The sequence below is a fragment of the Xiphophorus hellerii genome, chromosome 15 (genome assembly GCF_003331165.1).
Source record: "Xiphophorus hellerii strain 12219 chromosome 15, Xiphophorus_hellerii-4.1, whole genome shotgun sequence".
Lineage (NCBI taxonomy): Eukaryota > Metazoa > Chordata > Actinopteri > Cyprinodontiformes > Poeciliidae > Xiphophorus > Xiphophorus hellerii.
The window spans coordinates 751774-772474 of NC_045686.1; the positions used below are offsets into that span (position 1 = coordinate 751774).

General features: G+C 35.7%; 1 protein-coding gene and 1 long non-coding RNA gene across 2 annotated transcripts in view; one reads left to right on the forward strand and one right to left on the reverse strand.

The window, feature by feature from the left end:
• The window catches only part of esr2a (estrogen receptor 2a), a 31125-nt gene extending 11924 nt beyond the window's left edge, over window positions 1–19201 (forward strand). Inside the window, exons 4-9 of the mRNA XM_032585375.1 lie at window positions 3011–3127; window positions 4624–4932; window positions 6977–7115; window positions 8976–9109; window positions 12914–13097; window positions 14607–19201. Coding sequence (XP_032441266.1) covers window positions 3011–3127; window positions 4624–4932; window positions 6977–7115; window positions 8976–9109; window positions 12914–13097; window positions 14607–14838 — 1115 coding nt within the window. The 3' untranslated portion in view covers window positions 14839–19201. The remainder of the gene's footprint in view (window positions 1–3010; window positions 3128–4623; window positions 4933–6976; window positions 7116–8975; window positions 9110–12913; window positions 13098–14606) is intronic.
• On the reverse strand, window positions 17220–20569 carry LOC116734174 (uncharacterized). Its single transcript, XR_004342183.1, has 2 exons — window positions 19474–20569; window positions 17220–19388 (listed from the first exon to the last, which is right to left on the reverse strand). It is a non-coding gene; the product is annotated as an uncharacterized LOC116734174 (long non-coding RNA).
• Window positions 20570–20701: the final 132 nt, after the last annotated feature.

Sequence of the window (20701 nt, forward strand, 5' to 3'; positions counted from 1 at the left end):
CACACATTAGCCGACAGAAATCCTAGGTATAACGGTTCCATCGGGTTCGGTCCGGCCGTGTTGTGTCCAACAATGGGCACAAAATAATGGCTACAAGTTCAGTGAACTAATTTTAAAACCAGGCATTAATCAATGCTTTACTACAATCTACCTGCAATGCATGTGGCTAGTGTCAGCGTAAAGTCCTGACTGAATGAAAATCATTAGAACCTATTTACGTCACGTTAACGAAGAACAGCTGAAAAGTTACCGGGTTTATCAACTGCGGTAGCAATTTCGCTCCAACTCCTCCTCTTGTCATTTCTATATTCTTTGCATGTTGAATAAACATTAATGTTGTTTCCACATATCATCTCCAATGTCCGCTGGACTTCAGGTTGCGCCATGTCAGCTGTTTGGGATTCCCCTCCGTAATTTCCCCTCAGAAAGCTCAGAGGAGAATCCGCGCTTTCTGATTGGCTACCTGTCACATTCAACAGGCTGCGTTAAAGATCCCAGTCGGGGAAAACCCCTGATTTAGATCGGAGCGGAAACGACGATCTACCGTAACACACCACACAATCTTAGAAAGACCAACGATCTAAGATTGTTGTAAGGGGAAAAATAGGAGCAAAAAATCATGTAGTGTGAATTATTGCATCAGGTAGTCGATGTGCCCATCTTCTCTATTTAAATCTAATTATTACTGAAGGGCAACATAATATACAGACTTCATAATCTGCACTCTTTTGGTTGAATGCAGTATTTATTTCCACTTTGGCTTTATGTTGTTTAGGTTTTATTCAAGTACATTTTTTGTTAATGGAGACTGAGAATCCATTTTATTTTTATTTTTGGTTGTTTTGTTTATTTTGTTTATCAGTTCCAGTGTTAAATATTCTTTTGAAAATAAAGTGTATCTATCTTTGACAGGAAATCACATGCATTATTAAGTCATTTCCATTACATCAGTGTTAAAAGGTCTTCAAACAATATTATCGTTTATCGCAATAATTTTTGAGACAATTAATCACTCAGCAAAATTTGCTATCGTGACAGGCCTAGTAAAGTGGAAATTTTGGTATTTTAAGCACAAAAATGACAATAATTCAAATAAACAAAAAAATAACAAAATTCCAAATCAGTTTTTTAAATAAAGATTTTTTATGAAACTTTAACACAAACTGCAGGTGTGGTTCTGGTGCATATTTGATTAAATAAAACATGCTTGTTTTTCATTTAGTGGGTAGATAATCCAGAAGTTTTACTCGGGTAAGAGTAACAATACTTCATAATAAAAATACTTGAAAGTAAAAAGTACAGAGTACTTGATCTTCCCTCTTTGTCTCCACTAGAAGACATCATTGTAAGTCACCTATATGACGGAGGACAGGTGTCTCTAATTTATTCCTTGTTGGTTGACAATTGTAAAGAATCTTCGACTAACATCCTAAAAGCATGGGAAGCGGACTTGGGAGAGAACTTGTCGAGTGAGGAATGGTCAGTAGCTTGCACTTCGATTCATACACAATCTGCTAACACAAATTCCAAATTATTACAATACAAATGGCTGACTAGGCAATACATCACTCCAGCTAAATTGCATAATTTTAACCCTAATATTCCTGACACTTGCATTAAATGTACTTCCCAAAAAGGTTCTTTATTTCATTGCATGTGGGCGTGTCCCCGAGTGTTAGCGTTTTGGAGAGATGTATTGACTGTGATAGGTCAGATGATAGGTAAAAAGGTTCCTTTGGATCCTAAAATGTGCATCTTGAATATTTATCCTGAAGACTTTGTTATCCCAAACAACTTGAGATCCTTACTTAATGTCTCCTTTTTGGAAGCTAAACGTTGCATTGCACTCTCTTGGAAGAAAAGGACATTATGTGGAATTTCACAATGGACCACACAAATGACGTTCTACTTTACACTTGAGAAAATCAGTTACTTTACTAAGAATAAGCTTGATAAATTTTGGGTGGTCTGGTCTGTCTTTTACACCTGGCTGTGCCAAAATGATATCCAACTTGATGGATGGAAAGAGGGATGGCTATAAGGCCATATGGTGAGTCAAATTGATGTTTATGTCGGTTGGTCAATTGAGGGTCTGCTGCAGCCCCCCCCCCCCCCCCCCTTTTTTTTTTTTTTTTTTTTTTTTTTTTTTTGTCTACCCTGTGTATATGCCCTTTGGGTTTTCGTCTGGTCTAGGTCTACATTCTAAGTATTTGTAAGTGAATATATGTATGTTTCTTGTTCTCCTGTTAAAAAATCAATAAATAAATGTTTAAAAAAAAAAAAAAAAGTAGAGTAGTAAAAGTACTCCTCCTAAAAGTACATTTTTTCAAAAAAAGTTCCTCAAGTAAATGTAACCCAACTCTGATTAATACTAATTTATAAGTAACTTTTCTGCAAGAGTACCAAGATATTCACACTTGAAACTAAACCAAAACCATTTGTCGTTGGTGAGGTTTTGTTTTTTGCAGTGTAGGATGCGGCGTCCTGTAGCGTTTCTAATTCAGCACCTCTGGGTCAAATAATGAAGTCATTAGCAGAACTTGACTGCACAGCAAAGTGATGATTCAGGCATGTTGGACCATCTAAAGGTGTCTGTGTCCGGCGTCGGCGTCTAGCTGGTATTCTGCTTGCTTACCGGTTCTTCCTGTTTCTAAAAAAGCAACAACGAGAACCAGTTGTGTCTTGGCACAAAGTCCTTGCTGGCAACTGGAACTAGAGGCTCCAAACATGAATTAAAGACGTCGTCACTCCCGTGTTTTTACCACTGTTAAATTCATTTCACCTGCAGTCTGCCTCATTTAACATAAACAAAAGCAAAGGAATGAACTTCATCCAAGCAAAAATCACAGCTTCAGTGAATATAACTCTGATTCTGATCAAAACTGAACTCCATTAGACTGGAAAAATTAAAACGAGAGCAAAATATGGAAAATTAAACAATCAGTTTCTCTTCTTTTTCATTAAGTAACAAATTCACATCTTGTATGTTTTGTGTTTTTGTTTCTTTTAGGTCATAACGACTACATCTGTCCAGCAACCAATCAGTGCACTATAGACAAGAACCGACGCAAGAGCTGCCAAGCGTGCCGCCTTCGCAAATGCTACGAAGTTGGCATGACCAAATGTGGTTCGTTGTGCTTTTATTTTATTTCTTTAACTGCCAGTAACTAATCTGACATATATCCCACAGAAAAGAGTTTGTGGTATAATTTGAATTGATTGGAAAACTATTTTAATTAGCAAATTATGTAAATGATATATGAGCTCGTTTTAAGTCAATAATTACTTAATATTAATTGATGAAAAAGTACTATTTCCATTGGCAGATTATTTCACTTATAACGAGATAATAATCTGCAGGTGGAAATAGGTCTGGGTTGCTAGGTGACGGGCTGGGTTTGACTGGCGTTGCTAGGTAACGGCGCCAATGGAACTAGAACTTTTTCATCAATATTAAGGAATTATTTACTTAAATCGAGCTCCTACAGCTTGGTGGAAAGTTACTCGTAAGTTAGTTTTGTCTTATTTCAGGTGTAAAAAGATATTTGCACTAGAAATTAGACTATAAATACTTGGTAAGATTTTGTTTTTGCAGTGTACTTTCGCATTTTTATTAATGGAAACCAGAATATAACCTCCAAATCCTCTTGACATGTTTATAAATTACTTATGATGCGTATATTTTTTTCTTTTACATAGTTTCTCAAGAAAAGTTTATTTTTGTGAAAAATGAAAATTAACACTGCAAAACAAAATCTTACCAAGTATTTTTGTTCCAATTAGTGCAAATATCTTATTACAGTTGAAATAAGATAAAACTAACTCAAAAGTTGTTTTGTTTTTTTTTCAGCAAATATAGGAGCTTGATTTGACTAAATAACTATTTCCACTGGCAGATTATTTCACTTTTATATAACAAGATATTTTCTCATGTTGTTAAAATAATCTGCAGGTAGAACTAGAACTGGGTTGCTAGGTGATGGGTGGGGCTTGGCTGGCGTTGCTAGGTAACTGTGCCATGGGGAACTAGAACTTTTGGTAACACTTTATTTGACAGGGTGTGCGTAAGATTAACATAACATCTGTCATAAATATGAAGGAGTCTTTATGAATATCTATGACTGTTGTCATGAAGTGAGATTCGGTAAATAATGACACTTTTAATGCAAAGTTACTCTAAAAGTTGCATAAAAAGGGTCAACTTTGCATTAAATTGTCATTATTTACAAAATCATACAAAGTTGACACTTTTAAAGGATTTTTAATGCAACTTTTAGAGTAACTTTGCATTAAAAGTGTCATTACTTACTGAACACTTCATGACAACAGTCATAGACATTCATAAAGACTCCTTCATGTTTATGACAGTGTCATGTTCATAAGTCGTGTCAGTCTTATGCACACCCTGTCAAAGTTTTACCGAACTTTTTCATCAATATTAAGGAATTATTCACTTAAATTAAGCTCCTATATCGTGCTGAAAAGTTACTTGTAACTTAGTTTTATCTTATTTCAAGTGTAAAAAGATATTTGCACCAGAAATTAGACCAAAATTACTTGGTAAGATTTTGTGTTTTACAGTGAAAAACCTGGAGTAATTAAGTGTGGGTTCTGGTTGTGAAGGGATCCGTAAGGAGCGTGGGAACTGCAGGAGCACGCTGGTGAGGCGAGTGACCCGGTTGTCCGCCCAGGGGCGAGTGAGCAGACCCAGGGTGTTAAGCCGGCCGGTGGAGAGTTCGTTAAACGAGCCTGTAGAACCTGGACTGACGCCGGAGCAGCTGATCGAGCGGATCGTCGAGGCGGAGCCGCCAGACATCTACCTCATGAAGGACATGAAGAGGCCGCTGACGGAAGCAGACGTGATGATGTCACTCACCAACCTGGCCGATAAGGAGCTGGTCCACATGATCAGCTGGGCCAAGAAGATTCCAGGTACGGGTCGGCGGCCGGAGCCCCGTTCAGGTCGGCTAAAGCAGAACTTAAGATGTAACTTAGGGACGCACAGATCCACGTTTCACTTCCGGTTCCCATGTCTGAAGTTTAGAATCGACTGATCCGATTCAGTGAACTGACGCAAGACCTTCCTTTTTTTAGACCAACATAAATGTTCTGAATTATAAATTTATTTGGTAATTTTGCACCAGTACAGCACATTTAATTTAATTTTTTTTTTATTTGTGTATTAAATTTCTTATTCTGGGACCTGAGTCCGCATTTCGTACCAAAAACAAGCAAAGGTGGTGCGACGGTAATATCTTCCTAAATATCTTCATCATCTTGGTCAAAAAACAACTTTAATTTGTTCATTTGGTGCAATTAGGAGTAAGAAAATAAGAAACTGAAAAAAATAGATTTCGTCTGGTTTTTTTTGTGTGTGTTATATGTGATTATATTTTTAAAAATATTTAATTGCAAAAAAATAGGTTGACTGCTTTCGTCAAACGTAAAAAAAAAAAACTACCAAAAAAAAAAAAGCTCCAGTTGGTTCAGAAAGTGCAATTAGGAATTTAAAAAATAATGTATCAAATACTTTATTGAGCCCAAAGGAAAATGAAATGTTGTAACTCATTCATTAAAATTCTTCAGTGTTACTGTAGATTAGCTCTAATCTAGCAGGAATAAATGCAGATATTTATCAGATCGGTGTAAAAGGAGCAAAATTAATCTGCTACAGCAGCAAAATCTAAATATTTTATTAAATTAAATCTTTTATTCTCATGATTTATACAAAAAAAAATCCCATGCTAAGAAATTAATCCTGTAAATTAAATAGTTTTCATGTAAATGGAGAGCCGCTGGTTTGTAGTTGGTAAAGATTTTGGAGTAATTAGTTTTTACTGGAGTGATCTGACACTTATTACAAAATCATCTTCATGAGCAAAGTCCAGATCTGTGGTAATGTGATGAAACCGTTTGTGTCTGGTGAATCCAGCCATTGTCTCTGCTTTATGTAGCGTGTGAACCTTTCTCCTCAAATTAAAACGTAAAACTGAGCGAATGTTTGGAGCAAAACGGCGTTTTATCAAATTAGACTCTTTCAGGCTGAAATTAAATGACTCATCACCTTTTTCCAGCTAATGTGATCCGTTTGTGTTGATGTCAGAGATAAAAAGCAAACAAATGCGCTTTGAAAATATCCAAAACAAACCAGTTTGTAAAATGAGTCTGGCTTTTTTTTTTTTTTTTTTTTTGTTAAGCAGCTGGAATATTTTCTTTTCACATTCGGAGGCGTTTGCTGTCAGTCGGTCATGACTGCGATGCCTCAGACTTCCTCAGCACGTCGTTGACAATCCTTCACAGAAACCGTCTCTTTAGCTTCGTCATGATGCTACGGAACAGGAATTAAAAAAAGAATAAATCTGACTTTAATCTCAAGATTATGACTTTTCACAAAATTCTAACTTTGCTCAAAATCAAATCAAGTTTTATTTTGCGTAGCGCCTTTCAGCAACAAAAGCTTAACATCATAAAAATACAAAGTCATTGGACACAGTCAACAATTGCTCTCAACATTCTGACTTTTCCTCAGAATTATGATTTTTCATCTCAAATTTTCTGAGAATTTTGACTTTTCATCTAAGAATTCAGACATTTCATCTCAGAATTATGACTCTTCCTCTCAAATGTTCTCAGAATTTCCTTCTTTTGCTCTCAGAAGTCAGATTTCTGAGAGTCTGGTTTTTCTCGTCCTTATCGTTCAAAATGCCTCAAAGCCAAACTAAAAAAAGATCAAGACAGAAAAAGCTCCGACTCCGACCCGACCACTAAGTTCTTGGTTTTTACTGCGATGCCTGACTTTAGTCTCTTCTTATTAAACGGCTCTAATTCTGTGAATTCAATGCCATCCTTAGATTTCTGCTTCTGTTTACATCAGTACTGACATCTTTAATTGCGTTAAACGTTTTTCAGGAGTTTCAGGGTCGGTTTGCACCATCAGCAGGGAGACATTAACTCAAACTGACGTCGTTCTCCTCAGGCTTTGTGGAGCTCTGCCTGCTGGACCAGGTCCATCTGCTGGAGTGCTGCTGGCTGGAGGTGCTGATGATGGGATTGATGTGGAGATCCTTGGACCATCCAGGGAAACTCATCTTCTCCCCCGACCTCTGCCTGAGCCGGTACCACTACCGCTTTGATTCAGACCGTAATTATTCCGGTTGATTTTCTGTTTTATTGTGTTGATTTGAAGATTTTCTCAAAGGTTTCCAAACGCATCACAAGCAAAATCTCTTCTCTGCACCGAGTCAAAGTTCTAAATTCCCAGAGCTTCAACTTCAACCCTTGTGAGTGGAGAATGAATGAAAGCACAGATGGATGCCAGGAAACGAAGCGTTCTGCACGAGGAACCGGAACATCTCAAACATCAGGGCCAGAATTACACACGGAGCGCTCTGAATGCCACCAAAAAAAAACCTAACTGTTGTTGTTAGAGGACATTTAACCAAATATTTCAGTCGGTGCGTTTATATTTTAGGGCTACAGTTAACGATTATTTGAGTAATTGATTCATCTTCCGATTATTTGTACAAGTACAGGGATAAACATTGGACACATTCTGCAGATTTTTCATGTATACAATATTAGAAATACATTAAATATCCAAATAAACAACTTAATTCATTTTTAAATAAAAAAAATTTTTTTTTATCTAAAATTCTAATTTTGTATATTTTTTCATACAGTTTTGGGATAATTATTACAAAATGTCCTGTTTTGAGTCGATTAATTACTAAATTATTTGAAGATTACTTCAGAAATCGATTTATCACGATTAATCATTTCTGATCTAGTATGTTTGATCCTGTATTGATTAGAGAAAAAACGCACTGAATTTAAATTTGTGCGCCCGCACTGCAAAACAACAAAACAGAAACTAAATCTTACGAAGTATATTTGTTCTGGTTTTTAGTGCAAATATCTTAGAAAAATTAAATAAGACAAAATTAACTCACAAATAACTTTAAAGCAAAAATAGGAGCCTTTTTGCATCAATTATTGATTTAATATTGGCAACAAAAGTACTAGTTCCACTTATTTTATATAGATAAATAAAATATATTTTATGCCTTATTTTCATCATTTTTGTTTTCATTGTAGAATTTTAGATGGAAATATTTCTTCTTTAAATTTTGTTGTGGCTTGACTTGTTTTTTAATTCCTGAAGTATATATTTGTATTTTTTTAAAACATCATTACAAATACTGATATTTCTGTAGATTATAGCATTGTTTTAATTTTATAACAATGCTTTGCTATAAGATTATTACATTTTTCTCAAGCTACTTATAATTTAGTTCTGTCTTATTTCAAGTTTCAAGATATTTGCATTAAAACTAGACAAAAATAATTTGCTACAAAAAACTCAGAAAGTTTGATAAATATCAGAAATTTTATTTAAAAAATCATGGAAATTTCTGAGTTTGAAAAATTCCAAAAGATGCTAGAAAAAAACTACAATTTTGATAAATCTCAGAAATTTTGTAGAAAAAACAAACATGGAAATTTGAGTTTGAAAGATCTAAAATTGTCATTTCCATGCACTGCAAAAAGTATTACAAAGTATTTCTTTGGTCTAGTTTTATCTCCTTTTCTCATTAATATTAAGTAATTATTGACTCCTATATCTTGCTGGAAAGTTACTCATAAGTTAGTTTTCTCTTATTTCAAGTGAACTGAGATATTTATACTAAACCAAAAATACTTGGTAAGATTTTGTGTTTTTGCAGTGTGATGAGTCGGTGCAAATTGCACGTAAATTTTATTGCCATATTTGTGCAGATATACAGGCACAACACTGTGCAAACGATTTACTTTCATTGTTGTGATTATTTCAAATGGCTCTGATCAAGTTTTCTCCAGGCTTTCTAACCTTTTCTGTGGATTTTTTGCTCTGGTTCTGATAGATTGATTGTCCTGAATCGTTCTGCATAAATACCAGCGTTTGCAGCAGGATGTGTGTGTGTGTTTGTGTGTGGCAGGGAGGAGGGCAGCTGCGTCCAGGGCTTCGTGGAGATCTTTGACATGCTGATCGCCGCCACGTCCAGAGTGAGAGAGCTCAAGCTGACGAGGGAGGAGTACGTCTGCCTCAAGGCCATGATCCTCCTCAATTCCAGTGAGTGAAGCGCGTCTGTGTGGGCCGACGTTCGCTGCTGCTGACGTCACGGATGAAACATGGCGGCGCGTTTCACTGGAGGCTCAACAGGAGCCAAGAATAAAAAAACTCAAAAAAACAGCGCTTTCTGTCCGACGAATACAATGTTTCATCACAGTTTGTTTTATTTTACTGAATGTAAAGAAAGCAATAAGTAAAACATTCAGCCTGGATGTGTTTGTTTAGAGGAATTTATTTTTAAAAAATTGGGGTTTTAGAAATTTTTTGGTCATGTGAGATTTTATACAAGAAAGAAATAATCAAGGATTATCAAAACTGCTCCGATTTGTGGTTTAACTACAGATATTTTAAGTTGAACACAAAATTTTACAAAAGAAGATTAAGACCTCAGGAAAGAAAAAAAACATTTTACAGAAATGGGACTTTAAGAATTCTGACAATTTCAGAATTTTGTCTTTATTTGTTTAATTCTGACTTTTTCTCAGACTTTGACTTTAATCCCAGAATTTTGGCTTTTTTTCCTCAGAATTTTTACTTTTATCTAAGAATCCTGATTCCCTCTTCCCCCTCTCGAATTTTGACCTTAATCTCAGAATTTTGATCTTAATCTCAGAATTTTGACATTTAAAAAAAAAAAATTATCTCAGAATTCAGTTTTCCCCCCCCCCCTTCAAATTTTGACTTTAATCTCAGAATTTTGACTTTTAATGCTGCTGTAGCAGATTAATTTTGCTCCATTTACACCAGAGATGCACCAATCTGATAAATATCTGTATTTATTCCTGCTAGATTAGCGCTAATCTACAGCAACACTGAAGAATTTTAATTAATATGAGTTACAACAACATTTCATTTTCCTTTGGGATCGATAAAGCATTTGATATGTTATTTTTTTAAATTCCTAATTGCACTTTCTGAACCAACTGGAAAAAGGGGTTTTGTAGTTGTTTTTTTTAAATCTCAGAATTTTGACATTTTTTAAAAACTTTTATCTCAGAATTCAGATTTTGTTTCTTTTTCCCCCTTCAAATTTTGACCTCAATCTCAGAATTTTGACTTTTAATCTAAGAAAAAAAGTCATTCTCGCTTGTTCTTTTTCCAGCGGCCCTAATCCTCTTCCATAAAGTTTTACTTTGCCGTCTTAAAATGACTTTAATGTTCTGGAAGAAATCCTCTCGGGAGGACACTTCTTACTCATTTGCTCTGACGCGTGTCTTATTCGCCTCTTTAGCGTCTCTTTTTCTGCGTTAGGTGAGAATGACATGGAACGCCACAAACATCTGGACTGTTTAACATTTTATTGCTTCTTCGAAATACGCCTGAGTCGGCAGAATCCTCCAAATAGTTCTGAGAAGAGATTTTTGTCTTGTTCAAACAAAAAGAGGGAGAAAAATGTAGCAAAGGCCCTGAATGCTCCTAGAAATGCAGCTTGAGGCAAAGTTGGCAAAATTACCAGCGATGAAACGGCAGTTTCACCGTTTCACGGCGGCAGGAAGAGGAAATGATCAACAGCCGCCAGGAGATTCCTGAGGAAGGCAGGTGGTCAAAACCCAGCAGGTTTCAGTTCAGCAGTGATAATATTTGAATAAAAGAAACATGTTCGGATAGGATTTAAGAGGCTTCTCTCAAATAGTAATAAAACATAAGGAATATTCTATTTATTAATATTGAAATCTTCGCTCTTTACAGCAATTAAACCTCTTATAATCGGTAGTAATAATAATAATAATAGTAAGTAATAATATCCAGGGTTTCCTCTACATGTAATTGATCAACAATACAGAATAAAAGCCGCCACTCCTTGAGAAATAAGTTGCTTTATATACATGTTAAAGGAAGTGATCGATTTGCCTGAAGTGAATTTAAATATTATGAAACATTAAAAATAACTTTATTTTGAAAAACCAACACCGCTGGCTGCTGCGAGGCTTTCAGGAATGAAGAAGGAGTTTGAGCAGAGGGAGAGAAAAGGCGGCGGATCGGCACCAAAGGAAGGTTGAGTTGAATTTACTTTTAGTTCAAGCCTTGAAAATGTGAAACTAATGTTAATGTTTGTTGCTTTTGAACAGCAATGATAGTTTGCAAACATAGTTTGCAAAAAAAAATCCTAGAGGAAACCCTGTAATAATTATTATAGACAGAAAAATGAGTAAATTTTCACCAAAAAAATCTAAAAACAAAAACAAAAATGCTTAAAAAACCCTGAAATGTTCATATATCTTCAAAATTTTTAAAGGGGGAAAAATATGGACATTTTTGAGTTTTAAAGATCTAAAAATTGATAGTTTTTTTTCTATAAAATTTCTCAAGTCAAAAAAAATTTCTAAGGAAATTGCTGAGTGAAAAATCTCAAATTTGATTTAAAAAAACGGCTCTGAGTTTTTTACTAGGAAAAAACTTTGAAATTTCTCAGTTTGGAGATTTTTGAAACTCAGAAATTCCTAAGTTTTTGAAATTCTCAAAAAAATCTTTACTTTTAAAACTCAGAAGTTTGAAAACCTAAAATTTGCAAGAAGAACTCAGAGATTTCCCTTTTCTCAAGAAGTTCTGAGTTTTTCGGATAAAATTTACTACTTTCCCCCCCTGACTACAATGGTCCTCATCACTGCTGTAAAATTGGGACTCTGGATGATAAAATCAGTAAAAAGAAACATGTTTGTAAAACTAAATTATTACTTCAAGCCTAAATCTGCTGGGAATAATTTATTGTAATTAAATAGCAGCTCATAAATAAAATGAGCCAAAGAGCTGAACTGGATTCATTAGGAAAAGCTGAGGTAAAATATCTGACAATCTGAAGTTTGAGTGACTTTTGGACATTCCTCAAAGTCCAGCATAGTTTGGTTTCAGAAGATTTTCCATCCTAGTTGCCAGACTTGACCTCCATTAAAACCTGCAGTTTATAAAAGTGAGGAGCTGCTTCTCTACTAAACACTAAGGGTTTTTCTCATGAAGCAGTTTGATAATCAGAAGACTTCAGTTTGCATCAAAAGTGACATTTTGTGTTCAGTTTGAATAAGTCTTGAGCTCTTAAAGCATAATATATATTTACAGTTGTAACCTTAAATGCGGCAGTTTGATTGGAGCAAAAAATGACACGACGGCATGTACGGCCTGGCAGATCCAGCATCCTGACGCGAACCGAATGTGCAGACGGAATGCAGAGTGGAAAAAAAATCAGCAGCGCTCTGTGGGTGTCTTTATGCCAAATCTGGAGCATAAAGGCAGCTTCTTCAGCGAGAAATGAAGCACCTCTTCACTTGTTTTTATGCTCTATAAGTGATAAACTTGACGGGAACATTAAGCAGTGTAAAAGACGGACTAGCAGGACTCTGGCTGTAATTTTGGCAGCTCTGCAGCTGCTGACTGCAGGATGTGGTCATAATGCGTATTCTGTGAAGGAAATGTGTTCAAGTGCTTTTAAAGAGATTTACTACATAATGAATTTGTTCACAGCAAATCCATATCGGATCCTTTGAGTGCTTTGTTTTCCGGTCCGATCATTTGATCGTTGACCTCCATAAAAACAAGCTGTGTCTTTCTTCGGCGTTTCACCATCGCGCACTTCTCAATCCTTTTTGCATGCGATTGGTCACAAGAAAAATAATTTATCTGCCTCATTTTCATTTGAATAGAAGCTAAAATAATTATTTTTACATGTTTACTACTTTTCACCACAGGAATCAAGTGAGGTCAGTTTTCCGCTCTCATTTTAAGCTTCGCTGTAGCTGTAGACTTTTCGTCGTGGTTTCTTGGATAATTGGAGTTTGCGCGGCTAGCTGTGATCTTTGTTTTTGTGACCAGACATGTGCCTGAGCTCAAACGAAGGCAGCGAGGAGCTGCAGAGTCGCTCCAAGCTGCTGCGCCTGCTGGACTCGGTCACCGATGCTCTGGTGTGGGCCATCGCCAAAAGCGGCCTGACCTTCCGCCAGCAGTACACGCGCCTCGCCCACCTCCTGATGCTGCTCTCACACATCCGCCATGTCAGGTAAACTGCTCACCGACGCCGTGATGCTGCAAAAACGCTTTAATGTCGGATTGACACAAAATGGTGCAAAACGTGTGAAGAAGCGGAAGGGAAGGAGATGCAGATGTACAGCAAATAAAAGTGAAAAACATGTAGCAGCAGCATCATGCTGTGGGGCCATCAGAGTTTAGGAGAAGATGGATGGAATTAAATAAAGAGTAATTCTGGTAGCAAACCTTATGGAGGCTACAAAAATGGTTACATTTAGAGCTAGAACTGCAATAGCTTGGAACACGGTGAATATTTAAAGGGGGTCTATTATACAAAATTCATATTTTGGACATTTTTATACGTTTCTACTGCTTCTAAAATCAGCCCAAGTGTTGAAAAAAATCCACCCAGTTTTTGTTTAGCAATAGGTTAATATCTTTGGTGTTAATTCAAAAACCTTCAGATTGTTACCTAGCAACCCACGCTGAGCTCCAGCATGTTTGGTCAGCTGCACAATGGCTGCTGAAAAAGGCAAGTGATTTGTTGTCGACTTACAATCCAGAAACAACTTATTACATTCTTGTTGGTTGTGCAGGAGGCAATACTAATGCTTTTCGACGCTGTACGGTTTTATGATTGTGAATCTGTTTGCAGACATTTTCACAAGCGAGTGTAAATGTTGATTTGGGGCCGAGGCCAGCAGCAGCTTATTTGGGTTTAGATGACAAAGCCATCATCTAAGAATGAGATGGTTGAGTCCCCAAAACTAAAGTAAGAGTAAGAGCAGCACTACTTAATATTTTTACTCGAGAGTAAAAAAAAAGTATCTGGTAAAAGGTATTGGGTAACTGATCAAAATATGAATATTTAAAAATTACATCATCAGATGAACCAAAATATAAAGTTAAGTGGAAATTTTGGTACTTTTAAGAACCAAAATGACAATAATTCATATAAGTAACAAAAACAAGTTTCCAAATTAATTTTTCATTAAAAAACTTATGAAACTGGTTGGGGTGCTGTGGTGGCGCAGGGACAAAGCACGGCCCACCTATTGTGGCGTTAGTCCTCATGGCAGTGGTCACAGGTTCGATTCCCGGCCTGCTGACATTTGCCGCACGTCTTCCCCCTCTCTGATTACCCCGTTTCCTGTCGAACGACTTTCAAATAAAGGCCACTAGAGCCAACAAAACCTAAAAAGAAAAAACCAACTTTAACAAAAACTGCAGGTTTGTGTTTGAATTCTCAGTTAAAACATGTTTGTTTTTCATTCAGTGGGTAGAAAATTCAGAAATTTTACTCAAGTAAAAATAGAAACTAGAGTGTAGTAAAAATACTCCTAAAAGTACATTTTTGTCAAAAAAGTTACTTTGTACTTTTAGTCCAGACGTTTTTTTTTTTTCTCTTCATGACGCATTTTTTGACTTGCACCTATAATCCGGTAAATACGGTAATCCCAGTAGCATGGATTATAGTTTGTAGTTGTTTTTAAGGTGTGAAAACTTATAACTTGTTGGCCTTTCTTCTTCCAATGTGCAGTAACAAAGGCATGGACCACCTGCACTGCATGAAGATGAAGAACATCGTGCCTTTGTACGACCTGCTGCTGGAGATGCTGGACGCTCACATCATGCACAGCTCCCGCCTCCCTCGCCGGCCCGCTCAGCAGGAGTCCACGGATCAGCCGGAGCCGGCGTCTGGTGGCGGCCCGTCCAACACCTGGACTCCCAGCAGCGCTGGAGTCGGGGTCGAAGCCCAGTGTTCAGATTAAAGCTCGGATCCGACGACCTCTCACTGGACCGACGCCTTTCGGGAGCAGTCTGCAAAGACCGAGAGCAGGAATCTCTGACCACTGGTCAACACACTGTGCACTGCTGCTGATGAGTTCTCAGAGGACGGACCGGACCTGGAAACAAACCGTCATTCTGACACGCAGCGTCAGCACTTTCAACTTCTGAACTCTTGCTTCTAACATATAGGGCATCATATTAATCATCGTGGATCACTCAGCCTTCACCGTGACATACAGTGGTACGTTATTTTACTCCTGTAGTTGCTTTGTCACAACTTTTAATAGCAAAAAGAACTCGATTAGATTCAAATAGTATTTTTTTTCTATGATTTTATTTACTGAGAGGAAAAAAGAGCTTTGCAAACCAACCTGGACCTATGTGAAAAAGTACATTTCTCAAAGTTTTTATATAACAATTAGCCAAAGATGAGTCAAAGAATAATCCACGAGTTCACAAAAAAATTTAAAATAGATCTACAGTAGTGCAGGCCCCACTTACCTTAAAGGTCAGAGTTCATGATTCAAAAATTAGAACAAAAAATGGGCAAAAATAAATTTAAAGGCCCCTCTTATAAAATTAGTTCCAATATTATACTTAAAGTAAAAAGCTTAATTTTGGAGTGACCTAAATCTGACAGATTTGCGGCAATTAATTGTTAACTGGAGTATCAAGACTAAAAAAAAGGCAATTTGCTGAAAGAGCAACATATTCAAATACAAAACGGTCTTAAAAGTTATACATTTTGCATAAAAGATTAAATAATTTCTTTAAATTATTTAATTTAACTAGTTTTCTAGTTTTTCTAGTCAAAACTTAAGTGGAAAATCTGCAGAATGCCATTTTTAAAAATCAGATTATTCATCAAAATAATTACTTGCGGCACTAATTAAGAGAGTAAAAAAACATGGAAGCTTATTCACTCTTTGCAACGACGTCACTAAATCACTGGAGGCGCCATGATGGATGTCGGAAGTGAGGATCGGGAGTACTGGACAGAGCAACTGGAAAATGTTTTGGTCAGTTTATTCGTGGCTTCTACTTGTTAGAATCGAGATAATTTGTCCGTGAACGTAACACACCTGGTTGGGCTCACAGACGGTGATATTTGCAGAGCTAGTGTAACCTTCCTCGCTTGGTTGTCACCTTCTAGTACGACACAGAATAAATCCCTGTTCACAATGTGGCTTCTAACTGCATGCAAGTGGCCCCACAGCTGAAAAATAAAAGAAGACACGGCTGGTGTCGTGACTGAGCGGCCAGCCACGAACACCAACTGGCGCAGCTCCCACTCACAGGGTCATATTCTTCCAGCCCAACCACGAGAAAACTTTACAAATTATATTCGTAGATGTTCTTGCAGTATTTCGTTAATAGTTGAACTAGAAAAATATGACCCCAAGTTAAAAAAAAAAAAAAGTATTGACGAGCTGCATTGAGAGCGCCTGAAGGACCCGTTGCATGCAGTTACTCATCACACCACTAGGTGGCTCTAACAAATGCATCGATTAAAAATCTCATTATAAATACATACTGTTATTATTATTATTATTTTGGGTCAAATTTACATATACATAAGTTAGCTTAGAAACCGACCCATACATTGATCAAATTATCGACTCTGCCTGAATTCACACCACATGATTTATGTCACTATGTCATAAACTGCGTTTCCCTTTAAACCGGAGCAGCACTAAAAACGAGATGCTAACCAGTTTCTTCCATACATGCTAGGCTACATGACGGTGCGGCACTGTCTCCATGGTTACCAACGGTTAGACGCCACAGTGCGATATTTGATATCCGTCATCATAAATACTTATAAAGTAAATGAACATTAATCTTCTTACCTTGTAAAAAGTGTTCGCTGCGAATCAGTGATTTCACCGAGGGCTGACAGTCATTATGATTGACGGTTGTTATCCATCGCCGCCATATCTTTTCTTTAAAAGTCATACAATAAAATGACAAGTTTGGTTTCTGTCCCTGTCTATTTGTGCAGGCCCCCTATGACCATTTTTAAAGTGAAATCAACTAAATAGAAGCGATATTAGGTTATAGATGTCAGTTTTTAGACTGGCTCTAAAGGAGCGCGATGGTCCATCATGGCGGAGTGGGCGGAGTTCTGGAGTCCGTGACGTCACGTGCAAAGAGTCAACAGTTTCACATAAAATCAGGTTGGATGTTTTGGTTACTCCTCTAAATAAATTAAATCATATTTTTTTCTATTGTATTACATTTAATTTAATCTGGAATATGAAAGTTTGACAAAAAAAATTAAATAAACTTTTTCACAGCACTGTACAACAAGGCTTGTATTCTTAAAAGTAATAAAATTTTCTGCATAAATGACATAGAACCACTAGATCACTACTCACAGCTTTTTTTTTTTTACTGCAGTGTCATTTGCAAACAGAAATGCCTTAAAAACCTGTTAGAATTTTAACAGAAACCAGAATTTTTGTGTTCTTTTTTTTGTTGCTGTTAATCCTTTAAAAATTGAAGTATTATGAATCAACGAGGCATAAAACAGGATCTGGCGGACAGAAATGTGCACTTATGACAAAAAAAACAAAACAAGAACAATTCTTAAACCGAGAAGAAAAAGCTGCTATTAGAGCTCCAACCAATAAAGTACAACTTTGGTGAAATCTTCTTTTAAATATTGGTTAAAAAAGTTATTTTTGTCACTTTTTGAGGTAATTTTATAATTGCCTCAAATTATAAAGGACAACCCACAACCAAGGACTTGGTCCCTGGTCCAACCCACGTCTCCTCAGGTCACTTCAGCTACAAAACAAAAAAAATGTTAAAGGCTTTTCCCCTTTAGCCTGTTTTCCTGAACTGGAAACTTTTTTTAGAAGTATCATTTTAAGTCGAGTTTATGCAAATAGACAGTTTTTAAGTGTTTGAAGCCAAGCAGATATACAATTTTGAAATAAAGGACGGCGATGTCATCATCGTGTAACTCATGGCCTACAAAAACTGGCTGCAGAATAATCTATGTTCGGTTACTTTAGGTGATTTTTACATGGCGGAGTTCTCTGTCCGTGTTCATCAAATTCAACAAATTCGATGAGATGGAGAAATAAAATAAAAAAATTTAAGCAGAGGTATGTTGAGGAAGCCGTAACTGTGAATCTACACTGCTTTAGATCTATAACAAACCAGAATTTTATGCATTTTTTTAATATATAACTTTAAGGTTTGGCAGTTTGGATGATTGTTGAGTTTTAGGAACTACAGTGTGTCAAACTACAGATTCTCAAATTCAGAAAATGTGATAAATGCCAGGAAATATTAAAAAATCACTTGTAATGGAAGACAATATTTACACCTAAACACACAGTATAAGGTCTTAAAATAAACAATGCTGAGCCTGGCAGCCTGCCAGGCTTATAATACACCAGGAGAAACCCTGGAAATATTAACATATTATTAAATATGCATTTACTTAAATAGTCCCAATCTAATAAAGTTAAAACTTAAAACAGGAAGTTTATTGTCTTTTATAAACAGCTACAAACTTTCATCACTTTCTCCATTTTTATGACTCAATAATTAAATTCCTAACTCTTCAATGTGAAGAGGAAAAGTTTTGCTTCATAAACTTAACACTTTGCTTTGAATATCAAAGTTTATCAGAGCAGACGATACTTTTTATAAACAGTAAAAACTATTTGGAACTTGGATTTGTAGTTTAAGCAAAGTAATAGGTATGATTTAATAGTGGAAGTTGATGAACTCATTGAAAATGTTGATGTATGAAGCTTATTTTGTAATCCATTTTTAACAGAAAATACTTGCTGAAGTGTCCAAAGCATAAATAAATATCTGCCACTAACTGGTTCAACTGATTTTTACAAAAAATGCAAATGAAAGTTAGGATATCGGTTCCAACAGAACCCCTGTTATTTCTGAAAGTTTATTTTTTTAACGTCCATTTGTGCCTCGTTAAAAACGTTTTACGGTAACAAAGCACTTGCATGTATGGATTGAAGGAATACAACAAAAAGGAATGAATAAAACGCATAATTATAGAAAAAAATAATTTTTAAAACTACTTTTGTAACTGAAATTGAAGCTCAATTGCAATATTTTCTAGATTTATTTGGGTTTATTTGTCTCCACTTTGTGTTTTATTGTGAATTTCGGCTGTTCGATCAAAGTGTATTCCTTTTTGTTTTGTTCTAAAGTTGGGCGAGATGAAGGTTATTTCTGTGATATTCTGCAGCTTTGACAATCACTTTAATATTTACGGTTATTTACCACAAACTGGTCTCTGGACTTCTGCCTATTTCTCACCTTAAAACAAACCGTATTATGGTTGTGTAGGAAAAAAAACCCAGAAAACTGTCGATCTTTGTTCATTTCTGGTGAAAACTTTTAGTAATAAATGTTCAAACCTGTAATGTCTGTCGCCTTCTGTTGATTAATGTTATTAAATCAGGCAAATGAAGGAAAACAATTAGGATTTACTAACAGAAAATCAGTCATAAATAAAAAGCATTACATTCTGTACACAAATATCCTGCTGTGTTTACTAAAATGAATCAAATGTATAAAAACACAAATAAAATTTAGTCTTTTTTGCTGGGATTCAGTTTAGCAGGAACAAACACGAAACACGATGAAATGTTGAATGTATAAAAACAAACATTATGGCGCTCGGTGTCATTTTAAAGAAAAATCCGGTTTAAATCTGACCTCTGAATCAGTAATAAAAACAACAAGTCAGATTTTAAAAAGCTGGAATATGATAAAACAAAATGCATGACGATATAAAATGGCAGTTTTACCATCTTCATTTTTAAAATTTCTCCTTTTGATTTACAGTTTTTAAGCCTCAGAATGACAAATTGAAAAAGCATAAATAGATATTAATAAAAATTTAATGTTGGGGAAAATTTGACTTGATCTCAAAGAATGTCAAGATTTGAACCATTTTTCAAAAACGATTGCAAATTGTAACGTTTTGTCACATTACAGCTAAAAACTTCCAATGTTTTTACTGGGATTTTGTGTGATAGAAAATTATCAGAAATATAAATACATATGCAGACAATTTAACAAAATCCAGTGTTACTAATTAGAACTTTTTAATTTCCATTTCTGGAAAGGTGGAAACACAAAGTTGAATTCAACAACTTTGATTTTTATTTGCAGAACATTTTGAAAACATTTCTCAGTTATGCACGACTTTGTTGGTCCAATTAAAATATATTGATTTTAGTTGTAAATTTTTAGAAATAGTATAAATACATTTGCAAATGTTACCATTTGTGTCAAATAAAGAAACATTTAAATAGATTTTTTTAAAAGAGAACCTATTATGCCAAATTTACTTTTTGAACTTCCATTTGATTCTCTACTGCTTCTAAAAACAAACATTAAAAAATCACCCAGCTGTTTTTTTGGCGTCTGGAAAACGAGCCTCCCGTTATTGCGTCACTGCACTGTTACCTAGCAACCAGCACATTTGGTCAGCTGGTTTTACACCTATGGAATAAACTAAGAGGCCACTGCGCTGAACCAAAACCTCCTGGTTATTCCACCAAATATTGGTTTCTGAACTCTTCCTGAGTTAAATCATTAGCATTGTTGCTTCTAAATTAAACTTGTTTTCTTTGTATTATTTGAGGTCTAAAAGCACTGCATCTTTTTGTTATTTTGACCATTTCTCATTTTCTGCAGATAAATACTAAATTATTGCTTGTAATTTCAGAGACATGTCAGTAGTTCATAGAATAAAACAATGTTCATTTTACTCAAACATAAACCTATAAAAAGTAAAATCAGAGAAACTGATCATTTAAATTTTTTCCAGAGTTGTATGTGCTGTAC